The 18,471-nt window shown below is 33.2% G+C and overlaps 3 protein-coding genes across 4 annotated transcripts; all 3 read left to right on the top strand.

The window, feature by feature from the left end:
• The first annotated feature begins 2,805 nt into the window (after positions 1-2,805).
• LOC145725969 (uncharacterized) lies at positions 2,806-7,008 on the top strand. Of its 2 annotated transcripts, XM_081974893.1 has the most exons (15): positions 2,806-2,959; positions 3,016-3,145; positions 3,204-3,363; positions 3,414-3,551; positions 3,602-3,656; positions 3,717-3,912; positions 3,966-4,072; positions 4,708-4,734; positions 4,926-5,082; positions 5,948-5,985; positions 6,041-6,184; positions 6,236-6,363; positions 6,414-6,513; positions 6,594-6,733; positions 6,783-7,008. In XM_081974893.1, the coding sequence occupies exons 2-15, from the start codon at positions 3,024-3,026 to the stop codon at positions 6,960-6,962; spliced, it is 1,692 nt and encodes a 563-aa protein (XP_081831019.1). In that variant the 5' UTR covers positions 2,806-2,959; positions 3,016-3,023; the 3' UTR covers positions 6,963-7,008. The 2 variants fall into 2 exon arrangements, with proteins under 2 accessions (XP_081831019.1, XP_081831020.1); XM_081974894.1 differs by lacking the exon at positions 4,708-4,734.
• A 5,122-nt stretch (positions 7,009-12,130) lies between these two features.
• On the top strand, positions 12,131-14,907 carry SpdS (Spermidine Synthase). The gene is made up of 5 exons (XM_081974895.1): positions 12,131-12,277; positions 12,459-12,593; positions 13,864-14,062; positions 14,120-14,357; positions 14,429-14,907. The coding sequence occupies exons 2-5, from the start codon at positions 12,463-12,465 to the stop codon at positions 14,728-14,730; spliced, it is 870 nt and encodes a 289-aa protein (XP_081831021.1). The 5' UTR covers positions 12,131-12,277; positions 12,459-12,462; the 3' UTR covers positions 14,731-14,907.
• A 629-nt stretch (positions 14,908-15,536) lies between these two features.
• LOC145725971 (uncharacterized) lies at positions 15,537-18,050 on the top strand. Its single transcript, XM_081974896.1, has 5 exons — positions 15,537-15,818; positions 17,142-17,367; positions 17,425-17,621; positions 17,677-17,790; positions 17,867-18,050. The coding sequence occupies exons 2-5, from the start codon at positions 17,242-17,244 to the stop codon at positions 18,042-18,044; spliced, it is 615 nt and encodes a 204-aa protein (XP_081831022.1). The 5' UTR covers positions 15,537-15,818; positions 17,142-17,241; the 3' UTR covers positions 18,045-18,050.
• Positions 18,051-18,471: the final 421 nt, after the last annotated feature.

Here is an 18,471-nt window from a genome sequence, read left to right as displayed (position 1 = left end):
CAACATTGTCTTAAACTGGTTATTTACGTCACGCAACATTAGAAGATTTGGCGCGCGTTTGAATTGTTTAAATGTTTTTGGTCGTTAAATGGTAATTTAAAAACCAGAAATAAGTTTATGTTTGATATTTAACCTACGAATAGTTAGAAACTCAAGTTTACTTTACACATTAGACAAATTACACATTTGCGATAATTAGAGGAAAAAAGACTAATGTCCTTTGCCTTTGGTTGTCACAGTTTTAGCTTAAAAATTGATCTAAACACTATGAAATTGACTTTTAAACGTTGATGATTCCCAGATACTTGCAATTGCACTTTTAAGTCAATTTTCAGGTTTGTAACAATCAATTCTTTGCTTCTAGTTTTAAAAATTACACTTTAAGCCATATTTTTGTTTTTAGTTATCACAGTTTCAGCATGAAAATTTACCTGAAAACTCGCAAATTGACTTTTAAACGTTGAATATTGACTCAGATAATTGCAATTGACTATCAAGTCAGTTTTTAGGTTTGTAACTATGATTTATTTGTTTTTAGTCTTAAAAATTAGACTTTAAGTCATATTTCAAGGGTGTTGGCTTAGATTCTTACATTTCTAGTTTGAAATTGACCCTTAAACGTTGATAATTGGCTTAGAGATTTACAATTCAAATATCAAGTCAATTTTCAGGTTTGTGGCTATCATTTCTTTGCTTCTAGTCTTAAAAAATAAACATTAAGTAATATTTCAAGGGTCTTGGCTTAAATTTTTACATTTTCAGGTTAAGAATTGACCTGAAAGCTTTAAAATTGACTTTTAAATGTTAATGATTGGCTCAGAGACTTGCAATTGAACTATCAAGTCTCAGGTTTATGACTATCAATTCTTTGCTTCTAGTCTTAAAAATTAAACTTTAAGGAATATTTCAAGTGTCTTGGCTTAAATTTTCACATTTTCAACTTGAAAATTGACCTGAAAGCTTCAAAATTTACTTTTAAACGATGATGATTGTCTCAAAGACTTGCAATTGAACTATCAAGCCAATTTTCAAGTTTGTGACTATCAATTCTTTGCTTCTAGTTTTCAAAATGAAACTTCAAGTAATATTTCAAGTGTATTGGCTTGGATTTTCACATTTTCAGCTTGAAAATTGACTTTTAAACGTTGATGATTAGCTCAGAGACTTGCAATTGAACTATCAAGTGTCAGGTTTATGACTATCAATTCTTTGCTTCTAGTCTTAAAAATTAAACTTTAAGGAATATTTCAAGTGTCTTGGCTTAAATTTTCACATTTTCAGCTTGAAAATTGACCTGAAAGCTTCAAAATTTACTTTTAAACGATGATGATTGGCTCAAAGACTTGCAATTGAACTATCAAGCCAATTTTCAAGTTTGTGACTATCAATTCTTTGCTTCTAGTTTTAAAAATGAAACTTTAAGTAATATTTCAAGTGTATTGGCTTGGATTTTCACATTTTCAGCTTGAAAATTGACTTTTAAACGTTGATGATTGGCTCAGAAACTTGCAATTGAATCAAGTACATTTTCAGGTTCGTTACTATCAATTCTTTGCTTCTAGTCTTATAAATTACCATAGCGTTTTTTATTTGCAGATTGAGTAGAACTAGTTCATTGCCGTACTGTTTCAATGATATTTGGTGGATCAGGATACAAGTACACTAGTTTAGCAGATAAGAAAGATGAGATGTTCTTACTTTTAAAGAAGTTAGGCAGCAATGTATTAATTTTTAGTAAACTCATTCTAGTTTTTGTATGTTCATTATTTCTTTTATCTGATCAGCGGTGATTGTTGATCAGGATTCTTCGACAAACTCAAAATTGCATAGTTGTCAAGTGTAATCTTTGTAACTAATAAATAATTCGTATATGATATTGCAAGTATACCTATTTTAGGTCTGTTCGGAGAGGCAATTCCTGACTGGTTTTCAACTCAGAAAAAGTAAATGTCAAGTTTCATTGGTTGAATTCTCACGTGACTGATGACGTTTTCTGACTTGCGGCCAATGGATGGATCTATTTCTCTGATTCTCAGTTGGAGATTCTCTCTGTGAACAGGCCTTTTGATTTAAACCGACTGTGAGACTAGTCAACGATAAACTATAATTCCTGTTTACTTATTAGAAGGAAACAAACGGTTGTTAAATGCCAAACCTTTCATTTCATTCTTAGAAAAAAATGTATGATTCAAAAATATTAAAAATGTTTAACATTTAGATATCCTTTATGTACCTGTAATGTAACTTTTTATTTCACCCAATCTAGAGTTTTATTATTAGACTTAAATTACCAAAGGTTAAACACTATTAATAAAATAATAATATTTGGTAATTTGCAATGCACTTGATACACCACAACGGAATATGTATAGATAATAAAGCTTTTAATCCAGATAGTAATATCACTTAAATCATCTTACGAGAGGGAATTTTTGCCACTTAATGATTTATTACAAAAACAGTGTCTATGCACGAATTCCTAAAACAACTTGAGTTTTCCTAGTATTTTCTACTTAACAGATCCTGACCATAAATTTGTCATTATTACCTTTGTTTGCAAAGTTGTGTTTTGGCTAGTTCCCAAACTTGTTGTATCTCATATATCATCATATAAGATTTTGGCACACATCTACATTTTGTTTTTGTTAGTTATTATGTCTTTCTTCTAGCCTTAGGCCTGTGCAAATTTCAATATAACGATCAAACTGGGTAGAAGTACGTTCTCAGAGGTGTATCAGTTTCAAATCATCTGCATCAGTATTTTGAATCTCCTATTAGTTAGTAGTATAAGTCGAGGATGGTTTCCACGAACAAAGCTAATATAATTTCTCTCGTATTTTGCCCTTGCAAGCTAATCTCCATAGTAACCTACCCTAAAAATACAAACACCAAGTTTTCACCTTATAATATTGCGTTCTTGAACTCTGAGTGACGTAGGACATTTACACCAAAATACAACGTAAGTATACATTTAATTTAAAACTAGGATAATTTAGTGTAAACTGAATCTTTTAGTGAGAAATATGCCGTCTCTACCTGACGAAATGTACTGTTCCGAGCAGATTTGCATTCCTCCTTCATTCCCATATCTTTTGAGACAATACGCTAAAGCTGCTATAAGAACTCAACCTACCGATTTACTCAAGTAAGCAGTGATGTCGTGTCTGTTAATCCCAATTATAGTGTTTTGTAAAACAAACCAGATGGTCTACAGCTTATTTCCGCTGTCTCTCCCTAAACGTACCGCCCCCAGTCAAACCAAGACTTGAATACCCTATTCCTAAAGATTTTAACGGGATAACTCCTGGATGGTTGAAGACCTTACTCTACCAACTTCAAAACAACTTAACAGTACCTTTCAAGGTTGGTACATTTTTTTTTGTATTAAGCTACAGTAAATAAATCGATTGCAGATTTTGTGGGATCGTTGGATTGGAGCTTGCTTACAACATCACACTTTAATCCAACTATTATGCGTTGGAGGGTTTGAAGACCCTCAAGCTATACCATGGTTCAGATTCGTTGCAATCTGCGCTGGCACATTAACTGACGTAACTTTTCCAGTACAAACTAATTCAAATAATACATTTTGCCCTTCCAGGACTTAACCCACACCATGATTTTAATCTGCGAAATCCTAACTGAAGAACCTGAAGGTAGTTCCATCCAAAAAACACACCACACAGCCCTACTTAACTCTCAACCAAACATTACAGGAGGTTCTGCAATGATACCGTTAGAAACTTTCTTGGATTTATATCAGTTCCTAGCGAAGATCGATGCTTCAAATGGACAAAGTATGCGGAACTACTTTTTTAGGGACTCGTTGCTTTCTTTGTGGCGAGAGAAAGTGGAGAAGGAGGAAGAGAAGCAGGAGGAACTGGAAGAAACAGTCGTAGAGCCCGAAGAAAGGTAGTTTCTTGCTAGTGGTTTTTGCAAGAGGTTTTGCATTGTTTTGTTGCTAGTATCGCAACTAAGACCTCGTCAGAGTCTTTATTTGAGATGAAGTCCGACGAGGTAGAAAAAGTGGTGTCCTGTCCAAGTTTGCCTGAAGATGACCACTATTCAATTGGTGAGTATTTTATAGTAAATTCTAGTGAACAACAACGGTTTTAAAGTTTATTTTACTTATTTGTTAAGCTTGATTTTCACTCGTAAGGTCCAGTAAAACAACTGCCACTGTTGTACAGAACATTTGCAGTAACTGTCACTATGCTTTGTTGCAAGGTTGTGAATAAAAACATGAAAGGGAGCACAAAAGTTATTATAATTAATTGCTTAGGCATCAATAAGGAAAAAAGCACATGCGCAAGCAGGACATGAGTAAGTCAATTTTAATATGGTGACGGACATTAATGACGTAACGACCAACTACTGTGGCTTTTTCTCTATATCAAGTCTACTTTCTTTAACAAAAACTGTTTCTATGCTACAGAAAGGATCTTGAATTATAATTTTAATGTGTTAGTAATATTCATTTTCAAACCAACAAAACAACCTCTCATTTTTGCAAAATCGTTGGTAAAACCCACTTGGAATGAGAAAATGACTGTTTTAAACACATTTTTGGAATTAAATTTCCTATTCAATAACATGGTGAAGTATCAAGATTTTTAAACTGTTTTACACTATCGTCTTGCCTATTACCGACATCAAACCACCCTGTATTTGACTAATATTTAACTAAATTATGGTACAAATTTCAAGCTGCCAATGATTCAAAAAAAGCTGACGGTAAGTTTTAGTACTTTCAAAAATCTTACAGTCTTAGGGGTTGCACAATTATTTCAAAATAAATTTAACTGCCTGTTAGTTCTAGAAAATAAACTACACAACATGTTTTTGGCCTTAGATTAAGAGTTCTTTTGATTAAGTAAACCGAATTGGGCATACTTTAAATTCTTATACAAAAAGATATTTTTTAGAATACCTTTTAAAACAAGAGGCCCAGGAAACTTTCGAAGAAGAAAGCGAGTTTCCTGAAGAAAATAAGAAAGCTGTGATTACAGAAGGTGAAAAATCCACTGCTTCTAAAGACGAGGTTTCTAAAGAAGTTGAAGAACAGAAACCAGCTGAAGATAGGTTAGTGACACTACACAGATATGATTAATTCAACCCTAAACTACACAGTTTTTACCATCTTTGTTGGTTTTTTAGATTGAAAGTTTTATCATAAATGTGTTCTTGCAATTGTGTTACATGTGTTATGTGAATCCAAGATTTAGCTATTTGTTTTAGTTTTTGCTTTTTTATACTTTTCTGTTGATATGTTGGTTCCAGTGTCATTTGAGGGGTAGAACACCACCAAATTGGTTAGTCATCTTTCTTATTTAGGACAAGTGCATAATGAACCACGATAATACAATATAAAAGGAATCATGTTTGTTAATCAATGTTTGAAAATGGAACATTGAACATTTTTTTACCAAATTCATTCTTGAAGGAAACTATTCCAATATATTTTGTAAAATTTGGTTAGTTGGATATTTCTGTTATACTGTTTATACAAATCATCTTAAATCAAATTCAAAAGCTTCCGTTCAGTCCAATCTCATAAATACCTCAATTAGACACAAAGTTTATAATTTACTTTCTCAAACTAATTTGAAAATAAGTATCATAAATACCCATAAACACCATCTTCACTATTTGTTTAAAATTGGACACTAGGACATGCAGTTATGCTACAATTAATATTTTGTGCAATGTTTTATTTTTAGAGATACGTAATTACGTTTAAGATGATATTATTTATTTTTATTTACAATTTAATCCAACTTATTATTGTGATAACCCAATTGTAAATACGTAGATACTACATTCTACAACGGAGAGATAAAATTGAATATTTAATTGATGACTTGATACACTTTTAAGGTAATCAAAAACGTCTTAAAAAGAGGCTTAAACAAAATTTAATCGTATTTACAACCATATTTAATTCTAGTGAGCAGAAGCAAGATGAGACGGACGATACAAAAGGAGGTAATGTTACTAAATCTACTACAATGAATAACTGATCATAATTTTTGAAACTAAGACATGGAACAACATGACTCTGAAAGCGTTAAAGAAAAAGGTGAAGAAGAACCTGGTAGTGTATTGGAAGATGTAAAACAAACTGAATCTGTTACTCAGCACAGTGAAGCAAAAGATGAAACCAAAGAAGCACCTGCAGAAACAGGTTGGATGGTACTTATTAGTAGTGTTATATCTGAAATTACAAATATTCTAGAAGGAAATGCACAACAGGATGTTCAAGAGAACGAATCGGTGGAAACTATCACGGATCAACCAGTCAGAGACGTACAACACATCTTTGAAGATGACAAGCATTTGCAAGAGGACCTGGAAAGACTCCGGGTATGTTTACACTGTCAATAAGTACGAAACTAATACTGTTACACATCAAGGCCCTTCAACAAGAATTAGTTGGGGAAACTGATGACGAGGTGGAAAAATTCAAATGCCGTCTAATTGAAGAGATGCCTTTAACTGGTTCTCAAGAAGAAGGTAATAAAAAAATCTTACACTAACCAAAAAAAAAAAAAACTTTCAAGAATCAACCAAAAAGTAATCTAGTTCTTTTGTAGGAATCAAACACTTCACTGAAGCACCAGCTGCCTTATCTGGAGAAGACCTAAAACTAGTAAAATCGCTTACTGGTGAAGAAGTGAAGAGTGGCGATGCAAGCAGTGAAGATCTGGTGCAACCTACGAAATCAGAACCTGAAGTACGGTGTTTTTTCTCAAAGATCAACAGTATAAAAGTAACTGTTTTAGAAACCTTACGATGATATTTACGTGGATGCTATACGGGGAATTGGAGGCATGGTTCCTGAAGATTTAATCAAAGCCGTGGTGGCTTACATGAAGAACTGCGCAAAACAACAGCATGGAATGGTAATGCCTCGCAATATTCGGCATTACAGTTGTCCGCCACTTGAAGAATTAGATTATTAAATGATTGGTAGATTGTAGTTTCAATAAAATATTAGTGGTTAGCAAATAGCTATTTATGTAACCAGTTACAAAAAGATCGATTTTGTGTAACGAATGAATGTTTGTAGGGCGAGCGCAGCGAGGTCCTACAATTTGAATGAGTTACACAATAAGACATTTTCGAAACGTGTTGCATACATAATTTTTTCTAATTTTGACCAAAAAGCGGTAAAAACCATCTTTTAAAGTGATTTAACACAAATATTCACTTTCATAGCACCTTGTATAAACAGTGACAACGACATGTTATGATGGATGTCGCCCATATGTTTCTACGGAAATGCATAAAAACAGGGAGTGATGAAATGAACTTTTCATAACTAGTTACATAAAGTGATACTTTATGTAACTAGTTATATGTAGATTAGCGGAAGTTGGAAACAATTCTTGATTATACTTTTTTTAATTGTCTATTATACTGTATTTCTAGTGAAAAAGCAGTACGTACAACGTATATAATTTAAAAAAATATTGAGTGTTCCAAGCATCCAATTAAGAAGGAAGATGTTGATAGGGACATTACAAAGGTTTTGCATGTTAGCTCATCTAATCGCAATGTCAATGTGTTTGCCATTATCAATACATATTTGAATTGGTTCCTATCAAAAGGCAATTACTTACGTTTGATGTGGATTCAATCCGGATCTCTGAAGGAACAAATTTTTTTTCTAGTTCTTATGGTCTTCACAACTAAATTTTTTTAAAAAAGTTAAGCAACTTTAACAAATACTTGGATCTTTTCTAAAAAATTCCATTACGACCCTGGTTTTGAGATTCAATTTACTAGTCCCAGTGAAAGTTTCTGGTCCGTAACTGCCCAAATACCCAAATTATGGGTCAAATTGTGTTTCATGTCAGTTGATTAAGTTTTCTGTCATTTTCTGTTTGGTTATTTTATTTTAACGAAAACCAGAATTTTTTCAAAAAATTCGTGAGCAGAGCGAATGTGACGTCACGAATACGTAATTTGGTAAAACCATAATTTGACCAATTGTCAAATTACGTCATTGTGACATCACATCCGCTCTGCTTGCTCTATGTATCGTAAAAAACGTATGCAGCCATTTTCTTTCTTTGTGAATACTTATCACAGAGAATCGTAGAAAAAATATAGTATTCTACTCGCATGTAAGGGTTATTATTACTCACGCGATGATTTACAAGAATCGCCTTCGGGTTGTGTCGCAATCTTCGTGAGTAATAGCTTTCATTACATACATTCTCATTATTATGATGCGTAATTATTATTCGATTTTTTCGTTCTAAAGTCATTTTCTACTTTTCCTGAGCACTAAGCTAACCTTAGGTAACCTGAAACATTTTAAAAATATTTCTTTGCATATGTGTATTGTTATATCTATTGCGTCACCTAAAATTGTACATCACTCGTAATACACCAGCTTTGAGAAAATGAAAAAATTAATAAGTAAAATAAAAGCAAAAATTAAATTTTCGTAAAACCCCAATTAAGCAGATATTATGCAACTGTTAACTGCTTTTAGTCTGTTTTTGTTAAAAAATTTATAATTTGTATCAAGTATATATAAATGTTTATGACTTGAAAAGTAGCCATTTGGTTACTAATTACAAACAAACAAACGTATTCGTGCTTACAACGAAAGGTTTGCACTTGTCAAAATAGTTACTGAACTAGATAATTAATTAATATAATAAGGTAATTATAATAAGTACATAAAAAATCCCGTGTGGGGTTGCTAGTCCCCCATCGGGCGCCTCCCCAGGTGGCGGATAGGGGAACGCCTCCCAGATATGGGTGGTACCGAGGAAATCAAATACTCGGGGCGGACCAAAACGGGCACCGTAGCGTCTGACTCAAATTGAGCGGCTACAAACAGCGTCGGACTCAGAGTGGGCGGCTGAACTACACTCGCCAACACGCTCGGCAAGCGAGGCGTTTTAAATGCCAAAAACCTTTCACATGCCCCATGCTGAAATGTCGAATTTAAACAAGTTACCCCAGGTGAGTAGCGTCAAACACGCAAAATCTCACACTGATGTCAGATCAGTCTGCCTCACGTCGGATTCTGGGGGAGGCAAAAATTCGATAAATCGGAACGAACAACACAAAATAAACGCCACAAAGATGTATATAGCTACATATAATATCAGAACAATGAGCAATCCAGAACACCTTGTCAAACTGGAAAAAGAACTTGAACACATAAAATGGGACGTCCTCGGTCTTTGCGAAACACGGCTGCCAGGAGAAAAAACCACTATTCTGAAATCGGGCCACATACTACACCAAAACAATTCCGTCGAACGCACAGGCCAAGGCGGAGTGGCATTTCTTATTAACAAGAAACTAAAACATTTGATAACTGAAGTAAACTCGATCTCCGACAGGGTTATTTACATGATACTTAAACTAAACAAAAGATACAGTATCCAATTCATCCACGGATACGCACCGACAAGCCAGGCAGATGACGAACAGATGGAAACATTTCTCGAAGATATATCCAAAGCCATGGACTCACACAATACTCACTATAAAATAATAAGTGGTGATTTCAATGCTAAAATCGGCCAGAAGAGCGCAACCGACTCAAACAACATCGGAAATTTTGGTCTGGGTGTAAGAAACCAAAGAGGAGATATGCTCATAAACTACTTAAGTAAGGAAAACTTATACTGTCTGAACACCTTCTTCAAGAAACCCCAACAGAGGAAGTGGACGTGGAAAAGCCCTGATGGCAAAATCAGAAATGAAATCGATTTTATACTCTCGAACAACAGAAAAATATGCACAAACGTCTCAGTACTAAACCGGTTTGACACGAACAGCGATCATAGGCTGGTAAGAGCATCTCTTAGCTTCAATCTCAAAATCGAAAGAAACAAACTCATTCGAGCAGAAAGGTTTCCTACCGTCGAAGAACTTAAACAAAGAGCGACAGAATATCAGGAAGAATTGGGAAAGAAACTAGAACCAACCGAAACTTTGGATAAAATGGACATAAATGAACTTAACCGTAAAATCACTACTGACATCTGCATTGCGACGAAAAAGATTTGCGCGAAGTCAAAAACCGAAAAGAACTCTAAAATACAACCAGACACCTTGCAACTTATGGAACAAAGAAAAAGAACTCCCAGAGACACACCAGATTATCAGGAACTAAATAAAAGAATCCATAAAGAAATAAGAAAAGACATTCGAACGTATAACACCAGGATGATCGAAAACGCGATAGAGGACAATGCAAATATGCGGGTATTAAGGTCAAAACTATCCTCAGGCAAACACAAGATTACCAAAATGAAAAATCCCCAGGGAAACATGGTTTCGGACAACAGAAGTATCGCGGAACACATTAAAGAGTTTTACAGCTGTCTCTATACGTCTATTAGACCAGACCCAAGAGCTACGAACACAATTATATGCAACGTAGGATCGGAGAACGTTCCAGAAATATCAAGGCAAGAAATACAGGTTGCCCTTACGCAAATGAAAAATAGAAAAAGCCCAGGAGAAGACAAAATCAGATGTGAAATGTTAAAAATGGGGGGAGCCGTCGTCGAGAAGTCTTTGCAAATTCTTTTAAATAAATGTCTGCAAGATGGCAATATTCCGGACGCCTGGCAAAACGCAGAAGTAATTCTGCTATTTAAAAAAGGAGATAATACTAATATAGAAAATTATCGACCAATTAGTCTTCTCTCTCATCTGTATAAACTCCTCACCAAGATTATCACCAACAGGCTAACCAATAAATTGGACGCATATCAGCCAGTGGAGCAAGCGGGGTTTCGCAAGGGGTTCAGCACCATAGACCACCTACAATCTATTAGAACACTCATAGAAAAAACAACCGAATACAACGTACCCCTTCACTTGGCATTTATAGATTTTCACAAAGCGTTCGATTCTATTGAAACGTGGGCCTTTATACAAGCAATGGACGACGCTAGAATAGATTCCAGACATACAAATTTATTGAAAAATATATACGAAAATGCCACTTTTCATGTCAAAATAAATGAAGATTTAAAAACAGATAAAGTCAAAGTGAATAGGGGAGTACGACAGGGTGACACCATATCTCCGAAATTATTTACCCTGGCGCTAGAGAACATCTTCAAATCATTACAGTGGGAAACAAAAGGCATTAACATCGACGGGTCCTACCTAAATCATCTCCGATTTGCCGACGACATCGTCCTGATAAGTAATAACAGACATGAATTGAGTGACATGGTAAAACAACTGAATGATGCTTCAAAAAAGGTTGGCTTAAAAATGAACATCTCAAAAACCAAAATAATAAGTAACAACGAAGAACACATACTTATAGATGGGATAGAATTGGAAAACGTGGAAGAGTATATATATTTGGGACACACAATAAAAATAGGCAAAGAAAACCAGTCGGCGGAGATAAGACGAAGAATAAGACTAACTTGGGCAGCGTTCGGAAAAATGAAGCATATACTTAGAAATGGTACCATCCCTATTAACCTTAAAAGAAAAGTTTTCGACACCTGTATAATGCCGGTGGCGACCTATGGCCTCGAGACGATGGCAATGACCAAAAAAACCGCAAATCGGCTCAGAATAATGCAAAGAGCGATGGAGCGGGCGATGCTGGGTATTAGTCTCAGGGACAGAAAGAGAAACGAAGAAATCCGAGAAAGAACCAAGGTCGTAGATATAATAGAACGTATTGCAGAACTGAAATGGCAATGGGTGGGACATGTGGCCCGACAAGACCAAACTAAATGGTCAAATAGATTAACACACTGGCGACCAAGGGAAACAAAGCGCAGCACAGGAAGACCACAGACAAGATGGCTTGATGACATCAAAAAGCAAGCGGGAAATAGGTGGTTCCAGATGGCACAGGACAGGACGGCATGGAAAAACATGAAAGAGGCCTACGTCCAGGAGTGGACAGGAAGTGGCTGAAGAAGAAGAAGAAGAAGACATAAAAAATGCATAAGTAAAATTAGTAATAAATCAATCAAAAGAATTATAATACTAAGCGACACTATATCCATCCAAAATACAGGGTCTGCTGATAATAGTTTTCCCATTAATCGATCATTAATTTGTTATCAATAACTAAAAGTTTGTTGCAGTCGTTTTGTTTGTCGATAGCTGATAATTTGGACTTCTATCATCGGTTGGGGTCATTTAAATACGGCAACTAAAAATAAAAACGACCAGTTTCATTTTTATTAAGGTACCTTAATAAAGGAAATACCAGTTTATCTTGGTATTTTAAGCAGTGAAGAAGATTTTGATTTATTTGGTAAGTTATCTTAATTAGCTTATTTTGTTCATGCTGGCAAACAATTTTTAATCATTACACATAACCACAAAACCAAATGTATACATGTTATTTAAGCACGTTTTGTTAACTCTAAGTAAGTAGCAGTTTTTGTTTGATTATTTTTGTTAATAAGTTGTTATTAATTTTTTTTTAATAATAGGACAATGGATCAAATTAAGAAAGGATGGTTTAGTGAAAGCTCTGAACTGTGGCCAGGTCAGTCTTTTTCCCTCCAAGTCAAAGAAGTGTTGTTCCATGGAAAATCTGATTTCCAAGACGTTCTTCTCTTTGAGACGTAAGTATGCAATGTAGTAAAAATGAATTTTATTAAATTTTTTGGATGTTTAATATACCTACAAGGTTATTATTCCAAAAGGGGAAAACCAGATTAGGCAGGATTAGTAACAAATATGTTTTCTATTTTTCTGTTATAACCCACAGCTTTTTTTGAAATATCGATCTTATATGTTCAATGTAGATAGTTATCTTTTGTTGTCAGACATTTCCAGACATAACTCCAAAAAGTGTAGGTTATTTTTGTAAGTAATAATAACTTTTTTCCCCTAATTTCTTTGTAATGCATCTTTATTTTTTCATAAAAAAAATATTTTCTGCTTATTTATATATTTTCTTTTCCTTGGTTCCTTTTTTCCATATAAAACCAAACATAAAAGGCGGAACAACCTTATTCAAATTATATTTTTTTTAGTTACCACTTTTACCAGAATTTTGAGGTTGTAACAACTTATTTCAATTTACATTTGATTCCTCAATGGTCAGTGAAATAGTTTAAAAACGTGGTTTTCACTTTAATAAGCAACTTTACAGCTCTATGAACACATTGTGATACTATTTAAGAGATTAAACAACATTTTTTACTTAATAGCTCAATGAACAGTTCATTAGCATTGCATCTCTAGAGAAATAAAAATTTAATTAATTTGAGATAAAATCAAATTACATTTAATATCATTTCTGCCTGTAATGACATTCAATTAATATTTACCCAACGTAGTTTCAAAGTTTTTCTAATAAACCTTGTAACTGCCATAATAATCGAGTTAACGACTGTCAATTTGTTCAATTTGTTTTTATCATTAAATAGCTCAATTAATTGAAATTTTTACTGTACTAGTTTTTTTTATATAGAGTGGTTAAAAGAAGATTTCAAGAGCTTTTAATTGGTATATTGAACCATCCTGTAACTGTCAAAATAATTGTGTTATTGGAAATTGAAACAAAAATTGTCAAATTTACTCTGATCCGTCTTTAACATTAAGTAACCCGCTTATCTCAGATCTTTACTATAGACACTATACAGCGTGATCAAATGCAAGTTTCAAGAGCTTTTAGTAGATATATTGAATCTCCCTATAACTGCCAAAATAACTGAAGTATTAGATATTAAAACAAAAACTATTCAAATTTAGTCTGATCTGTCTTTAATATTAGATTAGAGAGATTAGACACTATATAGGGTGGTCAAAAAAGTTTACTTATTGGTATTTTAAATGCCTGTAACTGTCAAAACTGTCAATTGCAATTTGTTTACCTGTTTTATCTAGAGCAAATCACGGAAATGCATTGGTACTAGATGGAATAATCCAATGCACTGAGTTTGACGAATTTTCTTACCAAGAAATGATTACCTTCGTACCATTGTGCGCCCATCCCAACCCTGCTAAAGTGCTTATAGTAGGTGGAGGAGATGGGGGAGTAGCTCGAGAAGTGGCCAAACATCCTTTAGTTCAAAAAATTGTACAGGTAAACAGTTACAATGACATGGAATGACATTTTCTTATGCTGGAAATGTTGGAATAGGTGGAAATCGATGGTTTGGTGATTGATCAGAGCAAAAAACATCTCCCCAGTATGGCCAACGGGTTCAACTCCCCGAAACTGGAACTTTTGGTGCAAGACGGGTTTGAGTACATGAAAAACCACCAAAACGAGTTTGACGTTATTATTACTGACTCATCTGATCCAGTAGGACCTGCTGTTAACTTGTTCACCGAAAGTTACTTTAAACTCCTGAAAAATGCTTTAAAAGCTGAAAAAGGTCAGAATAGTAACACCTTTTTTTAACTACATTATAGGGTTATTTGATTTACTTCTATGACTTTCCAATAGGTATAATCTGTTCTCAAGCTGGAAGTTTCTGGACCGACAGTGGCCACATCAGGCAAACCATCCAGAACTGCAAAAAGTATTTCCCAGTGGTCAAATATTCCACTTCTAGTGTCCCAACCTACCCCAATGGACAGATTGGTTACTTGGTGGCTTCTCTGGATAGTTCAAACGACGTGACTAAACCAACTAGGACATTCGCAGAAGAGGAAGTAGATGATATGAAGCTAAAATATTATAACTCACGAGTCCATGAAGCTTCTTTTGTATTGCCTACTACTTTTGAGAAAGCCTTGTATAAGTAAAACGTATGTTCTTTTAATAAAAACTGTTTTTAAATAAGTGTTAAGTCAATGTTGTTGGTTAAAAGCTTATAAATCAGCAGTGTATAAACTTACCATGGCATTCAACTGTTACTGAACTGTCCAAATATGGATTGATGTTACATTTTAAAACAGTGAAAAATAAAGTATATTCATTCATAGTAATAGTATATTATTCAACGAGCATGTAATATGATAGCCATTACTCACAAACTTTGCGTAAATTATGGAGTGAGTAATAGGCATTGCATGCGTGTAGAATACTATACTTTTTCTACGACTATGGTAATGGTAACAAGGAAAGAAAATAAAAAATCATACTGATTTTGTTACTTTTCAAGTGTTTCGTAGCTCCATGGAATTGATTTTGACAGTTTTCAGGTTTAGATAGAGCTCTAAAATACGTTTGGTACTGTTTATATTGATTTTAAGACTGTTTTGTGGTTTTACAGCTTAATGGAGAGGATTTTGACAGGTTATATTCAAAAATAGACTAAAATTAAGTCAGAAACACCCAACCAAATGTTATAAATGTCAAAAATGCACTGATGAATGTATGAACTGCATTCATCCAAAATCAAACTGATTTTGTTACTTTTTAAGTGTTTCGTGGTTTTGTAGCTCCATGGAATTGATTTTGACAGTTTTCAGGTTTAGGAGAAAACAAAAAAACAGATCTGTAACCAGTAAGTGACGACCAAATGTCATAACTGTCAAAACTCCACTCATAAAGCTGTAAAATACGTATGGTACTGTTCATATTGATTTAACTGGATTTTAGGACCGTTTTGTGGTTTTACAGCTTTATGGAGAGGATTTTGACAGGTCATATTTAAAAACGGACTAAAATTAAGTCAGAAACACACAACCAAATGTTATAAATGCCAAAAATGTACTGATGAAGATATAAAACGGATTCAACCAAAGTCAAACTGGTTTCTACAACATCAACCTCCATGGATTTGATATTGACAGTTTCCAGATTCAGAACAGAACAAAAGACGGAGCTATAACTGACAACCAAATGTTAACTGTCAAAATATGACGTAATATTGTAGTAGAAAAGAAAAGTAAGTAGAAAAATTAAGGTTTAGGAATAACACTATGGACTTCCTATGTGGCCAAAATTTTTAATTTTACAAATGAAGAAGCAAACGTGTAACAATTAGAATACTATATACAATTAGAGTCATAATGGCTCATTACTCACGGGTAGGTAATGGGTGTTATTATCTATTTAAAACTAGTGTGTAGTAATCCTATTATTAAACAGTAATAGAAAAACAATATTTTAGACTATTTTCCGTTCTAAAACAACGTTGAATCTATACACAATTAGTCAGAATGTAGTAATTTTCTTGAAAATAACTTCAACATTTTCTATGTATGCATATTTAATAAAAAAAATAAAAAATAAATATCAGCACGGGTCTCGAATTTTTAATGGAAAGTATCCAGATAATTAATGTTGTGTAGTATCGATTGATATGCCAGTTGTCAAGTAAAGTGCTCATAATGATATATTTTTCTTTTTTAAAAAGTTTCATGAGTACTAATAAGTACAGGGTGATTCATCTTAGACGAGAAACCCTATTTTCTAGTACGCTCCTATTAAAAATAAATTATTTTAAATGGCCAATTCCTGTACTTTTAGGCGTTTAATCTGTAATACATTTTCAAAACAAGTATTTCAACTGCCATATTAAAAAAAATATCAGAAGAAAATAAATTTTGAGAGAGAAAAATTGTCGTAGGGTACTTAACCAAATCTCAATTTTTTTAAAGTTACTTAAGTCATGTGGTTCCATTACAAAAATTATATGTTTATGTGGTAGTTTTTTTGATTTTGAACACCCTGTAGATAAATTCAATTTTTATTATATAATTCTAGATGAAGAACAATAAGTATTATTAAAATGACGAATTGCTTTTAGATACTTGTTTCCTATTGATTTTCTTTACAATAATTTTATAAACGATTATCATAAAATAAACCGGTTTTTAAAATATTAAATTAATTTGAAAACTCGATAATCCGAAAATGATTGATGTTATTATGTAATTTTTTTGTAACAAGCGTTATCATGTCAAAGCATTTACGTGGTTTTAACTGTATTACCTGGCTACTGTTAACGTTAGTAGTATATTCATCGACCCAGATTTAATAATAAATAATAATTTGAAACAAAGCGTTAATACAGTTGATCGAATTATGGATTTCACGTGTTCTAGCATCATCTACAAACAAAACTAAGAAGTCTCGCTGAATATAAACATTGTCGTAACTGTAACACTGAAGTAAGAATTGATTATGTCAATATGGTGGTTTAGTCGAGTTGATTGTACATCACACATTTCTGCACTTTGTGCATTAACATAACTTTACTTTGTAGGCGAAGTCCGCTGGTCTAAACCTTTACAACCTAAAACATGAACCACGCAGTTCAAATTTTGATTCAGTAAAGACAGTTACTCTAATAATTTCCCAAAAAAATGCGTTTTAGATTAGTATTTTTTCTGTTTTTGAGCTTCGTAGCTCAACTTGGTAGTACTCCATCGCCCCATACAATTAACAAACGATACATTTACCTGTTATTCCCTAGAAACACAGTGCTGCAGGTAAGTACCCTATTCTTAAACTAACTCTTTTAAGACCGCTTATTAATTATTTTATAGTTTACCTACGGATTAACAATACCTTTTGTACTGCCAAGACGATCAATTAACTTGACATGGGGCTTTCAAGCTCAATATAACCTTCCTTACGATCTGGACAATTTATATCCCACCACAGTGGATGTAAGATCTCAAGGACTTAGTTTTGATTTGCCTAAAATCAAATTCTACGAGTATCTGGCTAAACTTTTAAACAAGTAGGAATTAAATAATTAGTTAATCAACATTAGTTTGCTAAATATTTAATTACAGCTTTGGGTTGCATGGAGAATACTGTGTACTGAGATCAGTTTGTGAAATTGCTGAAATACCAATGTTTGATCGAGAAGATACAGTTTTGGAGAAAATTGTGCAATTCTTATTTACGTAAGTGTTTTACAATCCTAATTTAGCAAAATTTCTTCGAGATTAGGTTGCAGCAAAGTTTACTAATGATTTTTAGGCCTTCTTTGGATTTAAAGCTGAATGAAACAAGTAAAGATATAATCGATAATTTGGGATTGGATACCAAGCTACTTTTAGCTGAAAAACATGGAAAAACTGTCGGAAATTGTGAAGAAAAATATTCGAAATGTATTATAAGTCTAGTGGATTTAATGACAGTATTATACGTTACTTAACAGGAATTATGAGGAAGTAGTTTTATTTAAGTTTTATAGTTTTCCTCTAATACCTTATAATACTATTCAAAATATCTGGTAATTTTCGAACTAAAAATTTATTTATTTTTTCAATTTTGATTAGAACATTGAATTAACAATATAACAATAATATAAATAAATAACATAATAATACAAATTTTTTTAGGTAAAAAGTATATGAATTTACAGCTTATGGATGGATAACGTAATGTAATTTTCCTTTAGCTCAGCAGAGGCAATTAAAATTCCCTCATACAAATTACCATAACTTTAAAATAATGATTTTAGTATTTTTTTAAAAAGGTTTTTTGATAATTAAAAAAAAAATCATAAGGCTAAGTATACTATCATCGCCTTATATTCATTCTAAAAGGTGTCATCCTTTACGTGTCTCTGAAAAATAATA

Source organism: Ips typographus, linkage group LG3, assembly GCF_016097725.1.
Source record: "Ips typographus isolate SLU linkage group LG3, UJ_Ityp_2.0, whole genome shotgun sequence".
Classification (NCBI taxonomy): domain Eukaryota; kingdom Metazoa; phylum Arthropoda; class Insecta; order Coleoptera; family Curculionidae; genus Ips; species Ips typographus.
Note: the sequence above shows the minus strand (reverse complement) of the source record. Positions and strands in the feature narration are given on the sequence as shown.